Below are 12,197 nucleotides of genomic sequence, written 5' to 3'. Positions count from 1 at the left end.
GATTGGCCATGCTAAATTGTCCCTCTCAGTCCAAAGATGTGCAGGTTAGGTGGATTGGCCATGCTAAATTGTCCCGAGGTGACCAAAGATGTGCAGGTTAGTGGAAAATAAGCGACTAATTCTGTAATGGGGAATAATTTGATATGTTCATGTCAGAATGGAACGGATAATTGATTAACTCTGCATCTGTTGCACGAAGCTCATTATTTGTTTAATGAACCACACTTGGCTTTAATTATGTTATTACAACACTAATAATTCCTTATTTGTTATTTAGCAAATCCCACAAAGGAAAGGAAATTGTACGTGAAAAATCAGAAGCCCCTCAGGCAGAGGTAGGTGTTCAGATAGATTCAAATCAATATTCGCTGAGGAAACTAAGGGCTGTTAATTATGTCTTTTATTTATTAGTGTCACAAGTAGGCTTACATTAACACCGCAATGGAGTTACTATGAAAAGCCCTTAGTCGCCACACTCCAGCGCCTGTTCGACTACACTGACGTAGTATTTAGCACCTAACCCGCACATCTTTGGACAGTGGGAGGAAACCCATGCAGACACAGAGAGAACGGGCAAATTCCACACAGACAGTGACCCGAGGCTGGAATTGAACCCACGTCCCTGGCGCTGTGAGGCAGCTGTGCTAACCACTGTCCCACCGCACCGCCCCACCTCTTTTCTTGGTATCTCCTCCGATTTTCATTCCCGTACTCCTGACTTCTTACTGGAGCTCAGTTCCTTGCTGCTCTCAGACTCAAGTGGTCATCGCAACTTAGGAAATGGGAGCAGAAGGAGGCCATTCAGCCCTTCGAGCCTGCTTTGTCATTCAGTATGATCATGGCTGATCCTCTATCTCAACGCCACATGCCCACTCTCTCCCCGCATCCCTTGACACCTATTGAGTCTAGAAATCTATCTATTTCTCTGTCTGCCAGGATCAAACATGGCTGCCAACAAACTGCCTGGAACAATCGTGGTGGCCAACATTCCCAACAACCTTCTCTGAAAGTCAGCATAAGATTTGTTGTTTTCAATGATGCTTCAACATTGGAGAGCCTGTAGATGTGGGAATGCTGAACTGAGGGCGGCACGGTGGCAGAGGGTGGCATGGTGGCACAGTGGTTAGCACTGCTGCCTCACAGGGCCAGGGACCCGGCTTCGATTCCCAGCTTGGGTCACCGTCTGTGTGGAGTTTGTACCTTCTCCCCCGTGTCTGCGTGGGTTTCCTCCGGGTGCTCCGGTTTCCTCCCACAGTCCAAAGATGTGCAGGTTAGGTGCATTGGCCGTGCTAAATTGCCCCTTAGTGTTCCAGGATGATGTGTATGTCAGGGGGTTAGCGGGTGTGGGGGGAGGGGGGGGTGGGTTTCAGGGATAGGGCCTGGGTGGGATTGTGGTCGGTGCAGACTCGATGGGCCGAATGGTCTCCTTCTGCACTGTAGAGATTCTATGAAAACCCCTCATGACCTGCCAAATGGATAAATAAGAAAGATTAGGTTTAAATGAAGAGTGGGTTTTGACTGTGTGAAAGAAATCCATTACACTGAAGTAAACATCTGACTAATGCGTTTTTTCAAATTGTTAAGAGCGTTGCTAATGAGTTTAGATAATTTACCTTTTCAATTCTCGACAGCGGTGGTGCTGCTTAGCTGAAAGTAGTTGTAAGATCACAGTCGGATCTGGGCGGCACGGTAGCACAGTGGGTTAGCGCTGCTGCCTCACAGCGCCAGGGACCCGGGTTCGATTCCCGACTTGGGTCACTGTCTGTGTGGAGTATGCACGTTCTCCCCGTGTCTGCGTGGGTTTCCTCCGGGCGCTCCGGTTTCCTCCCACAGTCCGAAAGATCTGCTGGTTAGGTGCTAAATTCTCCCTCAGTGTACCCAAACAGGCGCCGGAGTGTGGCGACTAGGGGGATTTTCACAGTAACTTCATTGCAGTGTTAATCTAAGCTGATTTATGACACCAATAAACAATGTCAGTGATGACTGAACGCAATATTGCTGCCATCAGAGAATCGTACGAACCAGCTGGACTGGGACCAACTTCTCCTTGGCGTCGCTGAGTAACTGGCCAGTAACGGATACACATCTCTTGTCAAACAATCTTGCCAAATGGGCATTGGATAATGAAAGCAGAGATTCAAAGGTTAAGTCCATCAACTGAGCAGCCACTTGGCAAGGGCTGAGCATCCAGAGCCCACCCGGCATGGAGGCCACCATTGGGGGGACTTGAATTTGAGCTGTCTTTCTTAAAGGGGCCATGTCCACACCTCACCAGATTCGCAGGAAGAGTTGGACCTGTGACAGTCAAGAGGTTGCAGGAAGACAGCAGATAAAGTCACATAGAAACAAAGAAAATAGGAGCAGGACTAGGCCTTTTGGCCCTGCTCCACCATTCAACATGACCATGGGTGCTCCTCTAACTCAGAGCCACACGCTCACATTCTCCCCTTGACGCCTTTAAGTCTCTGGGTCTGTATTCGATGGAGTTAAGAAGGACCGGGGAGGGGGGTAATCTCATTGAAATTTACGGAATACTGAAAGGCCTGGATAGAGTGGATGCAGGGAAGATGTTTCCATTAGTCAGAGAGACTAGGATCCGAGGACACAGCCTCTGTAAAGGGACGACCCTTTAGCACCGAGATGAGGAGGAATTTCTTCGGCCAGAGGGTGGTGAATCTGTGGAATTCATTGCCACAGAAGGCTGTGGAGGCCAGGTCATTGAGTGTATTTAAGACAGAGATAGTTAAGTTCTTGATTCATAGGATCATAGAATCCCTGCAGTGCAAAAGGAGGCCATTCGGCCCACCAAGTCTGCACCGACAACAATCCCACCCAGACCCTATCCCCATAACCCCATGCATTTACCCGAGCTAGCCCCCTGACATTAAGGGGCAATTTAGCACGGCTAATCCACCTAACCTGCACATCTTTGGACTGTGGGAGGAAACCAGAGCACCCGGAGGAAACCCACGCAGACACGGGGAGAACGTGCAAACTCCACACAGACAGTGACCCAAGCCGGGAATTGAACCCGGGTCCCTGGCGCTGTGAGGCAGCAGTGCTAACCACTGTGCCATCGTGCCAGTAAGGGGATCAAAGGTTACGGGGAAAAGGGGGGAGAATGGGGTTGAGAAACATATCAGCCATGATTGAATGGCGGAGAAGACTCGATGGGCCGAATGGCCCAATTCTGCTCCTATATCTCATGGTCTTATGGTCTAAATCTATTTCCTTCTTAAATACAATCAGTGACTTGGCCTCCACAGCTTTCTGTGATAGAAAATTTCACAGGTTCTCCACCCTCTGAGTGAAGAAGTTTCTCCCCATCTCAGTCCTAAATGGCCTCCCCCATATCCTGAGACTACCCCTTGTTCTAGACCATCCCCCCACCCAGAGGAAACAACATCCCTGCATCCAGACTGTCCAGTCCTGTCAGAATTTTGTACACTTCAATAAGGTCCCCTCTCATTCTTCTAAATTCCAGTGAATACAGGCCCGGTCTACCCAGTCTCTCCTCACGTGACAATCCTACCATCCCAGGGATCAATCTGGTGAACCTTCGCTGCGCTCCCTCTGTGGCAAGCACATCCTTTCTTCGATAGAGAGAGCAAATCCCACGTAATACTCCAGGTGTGGTCTCACCAAGGCCCTGTCCAGCTGCTGTAACCATGATGTGGAGATGCCGGCATTGGACTGGGGTAAACACGGTAAGAAGTCTCACAACACCAGGTTAAAGTCCAACAGGTTTATTTGGTAGCATGAGTCACAAGCTTTCGGAGCGCTGCTCCTTCATCAGGTGAGTCCACCTGATGAAGGGGCAGCGCTCCGAAAGCTCGTGCTACCAAATAAACCTGTTGGACTTTAACCTGGTGTTGTGAGACTCCTTACAGCTGCTGTAAGGCATCCTTGCTCCTGTACTCAAGCCCTCTTGCAATGAAGGCCAAGGCACCCTTTGCCTTTATAACTGTTAGCTATATCTGATTGCTACCCACTTCCAATTAATGTATTCCTTGTACTGTTTATTCACATCACATCTTAACTTAAGGTGCTGTTCTTCAATGCTGACAGCTGTTCTGTTTTTATTTTCACTCCCACCCCTCCAGGCCCTCTATGATTTTACCGGGGACAATGACTTGGAATTAACATTCAAAACCGGCGACATTATCTATCTGCTAAAAAGAGTCAATGACGACTGGCTGGAGGTGAGTGGGACTTAGTCCATACACACTCTGATAGACAATCACCACCTGTACTTTGATGCATTGGGGCCATAATAGAGGGACTGTGCTGTTAACATTGTAAACTTTCCACATGTACCCTTCCTAAAGGAGCAGATTGAGGTTTGGGCTTTGCTGCACCATAGACAGACAGACAGACAGGCAGACAGGCAGATGTAAATAGGTAGACAGACAGACGTAAATAGATAGACAGACGTAAATAGATGGACAAACAGACAGACAGACGTACGTAGATAGATGGATAGATAGACAGACAGACAGTTGGATGAACAGACGGATGGATGGATAAGACAGACAGAGAAATAGACAGAGACAGGCAGACAGACAGTGAGACAGACAGACAGATATACCTAGATATATGGATAGATAAACAGACAGACAGAGAGTTGGATGGACGGACAGATGGACGGATAAGACAAATGGACAGAGAAATAGATAGAAGGAGGGAGAGACAGACAGACAGATGGAGAGAGAGAGACGGAGAGAGAGAGAGATAGATAGAAGATGGATAGATGGATAGATAGATGGATAGATAGATGGCTGGGTAGATAGATAGACAAGAAGCAGACAGACAGACAGAGAGAGAAGAGATAGACAGATAGATAGGTGGACAGGCAGAGAGTGAGAGTGAGAGAGAGGGGGAAGCGAAAAATATCAACCCAAGAAACTGCATAAAGGTCTACGTGATGGTGTTCAGTGAGAACTAACTGTATCGACTTAGCAAAAGAAGGAAAGATTTGCATTTATATAGCACCTCTCACACCCTCGCGATGTCCCAAAACACACCGGAAGATCCTGCCGACAGATAAATGCTGGAGAATTCCACCCACTGTTGCGATGTAGCAAGCGCGGCAGCCAATTTAGGCACAGCAAGCTCCCACAGTCAGCAACGTGACAATGCCCGGATAACATTAGGTTCAGTGACGTGGGGAAAGGGCAGAATCCTGGGTGGGAAATCCATTGTTTGGGTCTGGGGAGGGGGGACCTTTAACAACTAGCTGACGGGGCTGATGGGGGCGAGGGTGGGGGGGGGAGGGGGGAGGGGGGGGGGGGCGGTGCACGTTTGAACAGAAAGATGGATTATGGGTGCAAATGTGGGATGAATTATCTCGGCTGCATTGCCAAGAGGCAAATCTGAAATGCCTGATGTCTATCCCACAACGTGAAGGCTTTTATTATCAACATTTGTTCAAAAGTTTTCCATTCTAATTAGAGAAAGTAAATGGAAGGATGTGATCCCGCCTGTCTGGTTTACATTTGGTAATGATTTGTAATTTGTGGAGCTCCCACTGGATGACTCTGAGATGACTTTGAGTAAATCGCCTTACTGCAGGTTATCAATTTTTAAGCACTTGCTTCATGCTGGCAAGGTTAATTCCAGGCACCCAGAACTCCCTGAGTCATTTCAGCACAGCTAGGCTAAAGTTTTTTAGTTTTTATAGTTTATCAGTGTCACAAGTAGGCTTACATTAACACTGCAATGAAGTTACTGTGAAAATCCCCGAGTTGCCACATTCCGGTGCCTGTTCCTGTACACTGAGGGAGAATTTAGCACGGCTAAAGTGCCTAACGAGTATGTCTTTCGGAATTTGGGAGGGTCGCTGTCTGTGTGGAGTGTGCACATTCTCCCCGTGGGTTTCCTCCGGTTTCCTCCCACAGTCCAAAGACATACGGGTTAGGTTGATTGGCCGTGCTAAACTGACCCTAGCGTCAGGGGGATTAGCAGGGTAAATATGTGGGATTATGGGAATAGGGCCTGAGTGGGATTATAGTCGGTGCAGACTCGATGGGCCGAATGGTCTTCTTCTGCACTGTAGGGATTCTATGAAACCGGAGCACCCGGAGGAAGCCCACGCAGACACGAGGAGAATGTGCAGACTCCGCACAGACAGTGACCCAAGCCGGGAATCGAACCCGGGTCCCTGGTGCTGTGAGACAGCAGTGCTAACCACTGTGCCACCATACTGCCCCATAGCTTGGGCCTCTGGATTATAGTCCAGTGACAATACCACTGCACTACTGTACAATTGCCAAAATTTTAAAAAGGTTGGGGTCTCGGCTCGCTTCATAATAAAGCTTGGAGTTTCTCATCCGGTCCCTAACAAACAGAAGGAGTGTAATGGAGGCACAGTGATTAGCACTGCTGCCTCACAGCGCCAGGGTTCAGTTCTGGCCTTGGGTCACTGTCTAAGCGGAGTTTGTGCATTCTTCCGGGTGCTCTGGTTTCCTCTCACATTCCAAAGATGTGCAGGTTAGGTGGATTGGCCATGCTAAATTGCCCCTTAGTGCCCAAAGATGTGTAGGTTAGGTGGATTGGCCATGCTAAATTGCCCCTTAGTGCCCAAAGATGTGTAGGTTAGGTGGATTGGCCATGATAAGTTGTCCCTTAGTGTCCAAAGATGTGCAGATTAGAGGGATTAGCAGTGTATATAGGTGGGGTTGCGGGGATAGGACCTGGGTGAGGTGCTCTTTCGGAGAGTTGGCGCAGACTCGATGGGCCGAATGTCCTCCTGCTGCATTGTAGGGATTCTATGATTCTCTCTATTTTGTTAGTTTTAATTTCTCAATAAGTCCTCTTTTTCTTCGTACTGTTTCCCATTCCTCCAACCCTTCAATTCAATTGGAAATCCCCGTTTGTTTGGAAAGAAAGCAAGGGGATATTTTGAAAAGATGGATGTCTTCTGCTGTGGGCAGATGTTGGCCAGCTGTGCTAAAACAACAGGGCCAACAGATGTGCTAAGTGTCGATGATCTGAGTCTGGCAGGAGGGGGCTTTTGTGTTTGGCAAGGAAAATCTATGGACTATTTCTTCTACTATGACAACTCTTAGCTGTAATAGGTCCATTGCAAAACCAAAATTACCTGGCTTAGTTAACAGAAGTAACAAGGGGAGGCAACGGTCTAGTGGTATTATCGCTAAACATCAATCCAGAAGCACAGCTGGGGACCCGGGTTCAAATCCCACCACGGCAGATGGTGGAATTTGAACTCAATTAAAAATATCTGGAATTAAGAATCGACTGATGACCATGAAACCATTGTCGATTGTTGGAAAAACCCATCTGGGTCACTAATGTCCCTTTAGGGAAGGAAATCTGCCGTCCTTACCTGGGTGACTGTGTCTGTGCGGAGTCTGCACGTTCTCGCTGTGTCTGCGTAGGTTTCCTCCGGGTGCTCCGGTTTCCCCCCATCGTCCGAAAGACGTGCTGGTTAGGTGCGTTGGCCATGCTAAATTCTCTCTCAGTGTTTCCGAACAGGCGCCAGAGTGTGGCGACTGGGGGATTTTCACAGTAACTTCATTACAGTGTTAATGTAAGCCTGCTTGTGACACTAATAAAAAACTTTGAAGTTAGCTTTGGTCTCTTTATCTGAGGAAGGATGTTCTTGTTATGGAGAGTGCTCTGGTTTCCTCCCACACTGCAAAGATGTGCAGGTTAGATGGATTAGCCATGCTAAATTGACCCTTAGTGTCCAAAGATGTGTAGGTTAGGTGGATTGCCTTGCTAAATTGCTCCTTAGTGTCCAAAGGTGTGCAGGTTAGATGGATTGGCCATGCTAAATTGACCCTTAGTGTCCAAAGATGTGCAGGTTAGGTGGATTGGCCATGCTAAATTGCTCCTTAGTGTCCAAAGGTGTGCAGGTTAGATGGATTGGCCATGCTGAATTGCTCCTTAGTGTCCAAAGATGTGCAGGTTTGGTGGATTGGCCATGCTAAATTGCTCCTTAGTATCCAAAGATGTGCAGGTTAGGTGGATTGGCCGTGCTATATTGTCCCTTAATGTCCAAAGATGTGCGGGTTAGCGGGATTGGCTGTGCTAAATTGCCCCTTAGTGTCCAAAGATGTATCAGTTAGGTTGATTGGCCATGCTAAATTGCCCCTTAGTGTCCAAAGATGTGTAGGTTATGTGGATTGGCCACGCTAAATTGCCCCTCAGTGTTCAAAGATGTGTAGGTTAGGTGGATTGTCCTTGATAAATTGCCCCTTGGTGTCCAAAGATGTGCGGGTTAGGTGGATTGGCCATGCTAAACTGCCCCTTAGTGTTCAAAGATGTGTAGGTTATGTGGATTGGCCATGCTAAATTGCCCCTCAGTGTTCAAAGATGTGTAGGTTAGGTGGATTGTCCTTGATAAATTGCCCCTTAGTGTCCAAAGATGTGCAGATTAGTGGGATTAGCAGTGTATATAGGTGGGGTTGTGGTGATCGGACCTGGGTGAGGTGCTCTTTTGGAGAGTCGGCGAAGACTCGATGGGCCGAATGTCCTCCTGCTGCATTGTAGGGATTCTATGATTCTCTCTATTTTGTTAGTTTTAATTTCTCAATAAGTCCTCTTTTTCTTCGTACTGTTTCCCATTCCTCCAACCCTTCAATTCAATTGGAAATCCCCGTTTGTTTGGAAAGAAAGCAAGGGGATATTTTGAAAAGATGGATGTCTTTGGAGGGAGTGCAGAGAAGGTTCACCAGGTTGATACCGGAGATGAGGGGTGTAGCTTATAAGGAGAGATTAAACAGATTGGGTCTGTACTCGTTGGAGTTTAGAAGGATGAGGGGTGATCTTATAGAGACATATAAGATAATGAAGGGGCTGGATAGGGTAGAGGTGGAGAGATTCTTTCCACTTAGAAGGGAAACCAGAACTAGAGGGCACAGCCTCAAAATAAGGGGGGGCCGGTTCAGAACAGAGTTGAGGGGGAACTTCTTCTCTCAGAGGGTAGTGAATCTCTGGAATTCTCTGCCCATTGAAGTGGTGGAGGCTTCCTCGTTGAATATGTTTAAATCACGGGTAGATAGCTTTCTGATCGATAAGGGAATTAGGGGATATGGGGAGCAGGCGGGTAAGTGGAACTGATTCGCTTCAGATCAGCCATGATCTTGTTGAATGGCGGGGCAGGCTCGAAGGGCCAGATGGCCTACTCCTGCTCCTATTTCTTATGTTCTTATGTCTTCTGCTGTGGGCAGATGTTGGCCAGCTGTGCTAAAGCAACAGGGCCAACAGATGTGCTAAGTGTCGATGATCTGAGTCTGGCAGGAGGGGTCTTTTGTGTTTGGCAAGGAAAATCTATGGACTATTTCTTCTACTATGACAACTCTTAGCTGTAAAAGGTCCATTGCAAAACCAAAATTATCCGGCTTAGTTCACAGAAATAACCAGGAGAAGCAACGGTCTAGTGGTATTATCGCTAGGCATCAATCCAGAAGCTCAGCTGGGGACCCGGGTTTGAATCCCGCCACAGAGATGGTGGAATTTGAACTCAATTAAAAATATCTGGAATTAAGAATCTACTGATGACCATGAAACCATTGTCGATTGTTGGAAAAACCCATCTGGTTCACTGATGTCCCTTTAGGGAAGGAAATCTGCCATCCTTACCTGGGTGACTGTGTCTGTGTGGAGTATGCATGTTCTCCCTGTGTCTGCGTGGGTTTCCCCCAGGTGCTCCGGTTTCCCCCCCATAGTCCGAAAGACGTGCTGGTTAGGTGCGTTGGCCACGCTAAATTCTCTCTCTGTGTTCCCGAACAGGTGCTAATAAAAAACTTTGAAGTTAGCTTTGGTCTCTTTATCTGAAGAAGGATGTTCTTATTATGGAGAGTGCTCTGGTTTCCACCCACACTGCAAAGATGTGCAGGTTAGATGGATTGGCCATGCTAAATTGTCCCTTAGTGTCCGAAGATATGTAGGTTAGATGTATTGGCCATGCTAAATTGCTCCTTAGTGTCCGAAGATGTGAAAGTTAAGTGGATTGGCCATGCTAAATTGCCCCTTGGTGGCCAAAGATGTGTAGGTTAGGTGGATTGCCTTGCTAAATTGCCCCTTAGTGTCCAAACATGTGTAGGTTAGGTGGATTGGCCATGCTAAATTGCTCCTTAGTGTCCAAAGATGTGTAGATTAGGTGGATTGGCCATGCTAAATTGCCCCTTAGTGTCCAAAGATGTGTAGGTTAGGTGGATTGGTCATGCTAAATTGCCCTTTAGTATCCAAAGATGTGTAGGTTAGGTGGATTGGTCATGCTAAATTGCCCTTCAGTGTCCAAAGTTGTGCGGTTTAGGTGGATTGGCCATGCTAAATTGCCGCTTAGTGTCCAAAGATGTGTAGGTTAGGTGGATTGGCCATGCTAAATTTCCCCCTAGTGTCCAAAGATGTGTAGGTTAGGTGGATTGGTCATGCTAAATTGCCCTTTAGTGTCCAAAGTTGTGCGGTTTAGGTGGATTGGCCATGCTAAATTGCCGCTTAGTGTCCAAAGATGTGTAGGTTAGGTGGATTGGCCATGCTAAATTGCCCCTTAGTGTCCAAAGATGTGCAGGTTAGGTGGATTGGCCATGCTAAATTGTCGCTTAGTGTCCAAAGATGTGTAGGTTAGGTGGATTGGCCATGCTAAATTGGCCCTTAGTGTCCCAAGATGTGAAAGTTAGATGGATTGGCCATGGGATTACGGGGTAGGGTGGGTGAAAGGACATGGGTAAGACACTCTTTCAGAGAGTCGGTTAGACTCGATGGGCCAAAAGGCCTCTTCTGCACTGTAGGGATTCTATAATTCATTTCCTCTTTTCTCTCCTCCTCCGCTCTCTCAAATTAGGGCATTCTGAATGACTGCACTGGAATCTTCCCCAAATTGTTCGTGAGGATTATTAAAGATTTGTCGGAAGAAGCGCTTGATGCGAAGGAAGGACGCACGGGCGCTCACGTCATCCGGTGCATCTACCATGATGCCCATTGTTGTGAGATCAGGTATCTGCTGCCCAGCCAATCATTGGTGGGATTCACAACAACCAATAATATTCCATATTTGAAGTAGCGAAATCCCCCAAAGAGCATTGACAAGTAACTCAGATAATGTGGCGTCATAGATTGATTTGATTTGATTTATTATTGTCACGTGTATTGGGATACGGTGAAAAGTATTGTTTCTTGCTCGCTATACAGATAAAGCAAACTATTCATAGAGTACATAGAGGAGAAGGAAAGGAGAAGCTGCAGAATGTAGTGTTACAGTCATAGCTAGGATGTAGAGAAAGATCAGCTTAATATAAGGTAGGTCCATTCAAAAGTCTAATGCCAGTAGGGAAGAAGCTGTTCTTGAGTCGATTGGTACATGATCTTAGACTTTTGTGTCTTTTTTCCCAACAGACTGATGCCTCACAGCACCGGGGACCCAGGTTCAATTTCCAGCTTGGGTCACAGTCTGTGCAGAGTCTGTATGTTCTCCCTGTAACTGCATGGGTTTCCTCCCACAGTCTAAAAGATGTGTTGGTTGGGTGCATTGGCCATGCTAAATTCTCCCTCAATGTATCCGACCAGGCGCCAGAGTGTGGCGACTCGGGGATTTTCACAGTAACTTCATTGCAGTGTTAATGTAAGCCTACGTGTGACACTAATAAATAAATGTTAAACTTTAAGAAGTTGGAAGAGTGTATGTCCGGAGTGTGTGGGGTCCTTGATTATGCTGGCTGCTTTCCCGAGGCAGCGGGAAGTGTCGACGGAGTCAATGGATGGGAGGTTGGTTTGCGTGATGGACTGGGTTACGTTCACAACTCTTTGTAGTTTCTTGTGGTCTTGGACAGAGCAGGAGCCATATCAAGCTGTGATACAACCGGAAAGGATGCTTTCTGTGGTGCATCTGTAAAAATTGGTGAGCGTCGTAGCGGACATACTAAATTTCCTTAGGCTCCTGAGAAAGTAGAGTTGTTGGTGGGCTTACTTAGCTGTTGTGTTGGTGTGGAGGGAGCAGGGCAGATTGTTGGTGATCTGGACACCTAGAAACCTGAAGCGCTCGACCATTGTTGCTGCTGAGTCAGGTAGCTTGAGTCTGAAAATTTCTTCACTCTTCAGACCCTTCTCAGTGGAATGTCAAGATTCCCTCCCTGTGGGTGGGTGTGGGATGTTGTTGGGCCCATTGCCTCACCCACTCGCCTGCCCAGTAAGCAGATCAGAAGGGGCCACCAAAGTGGTTAAGTATTATAGTG

At 47.3% G+C, this 12,197-nt stretch overlaps 1 protein-coding gene across 1 annotated transcript in view; it reads left to right on the top strand.

Annotated features, from left to right (window-relative positions):
- ncf4 (neutrophil cytosolic factor 4) overlaps positions 1 to 12,197 on the top strand; it is a 62,508-nt gene that overhangs the window by 30,965 nt on the left and 19,346 nt on the right. The window contains exons 6-8 of the mRNA XM_078237481.1: positions 278 to 335; positions 4,104 to 4,202; positions 10,811 to 10,962. Coding sequence (XP_078093607.1) covers positions 278 to 335; positions 4,104 to 4,202; positions 10,811 to 10,962 — 309 coding nt within the window. The remainder of the gene's footprint in view (positions 1 to 277; positions 336 to 4,103; positions 4,203 to 10,810; positions 10,963 to 12,197) is intronic.

This window comes from Mustelus asterias, chromosome 21 (genome assembly GCF_964213995.1).
Source record: "Mustelus asterias chromosome 21, sMusAst1.hap1.1, whole genome shotgun sequence".
In the NCBI taxonomy this organism is placed as follows: Eukaryota; Metazoa; Chordata; class Chondrichthyes; order Carcharhiniformes; family Triakidae; genus Mustelus; species Mustelus asterias.
This window is presented reverse-complemented; position numbering and strand designations above follow the sequence as displayed.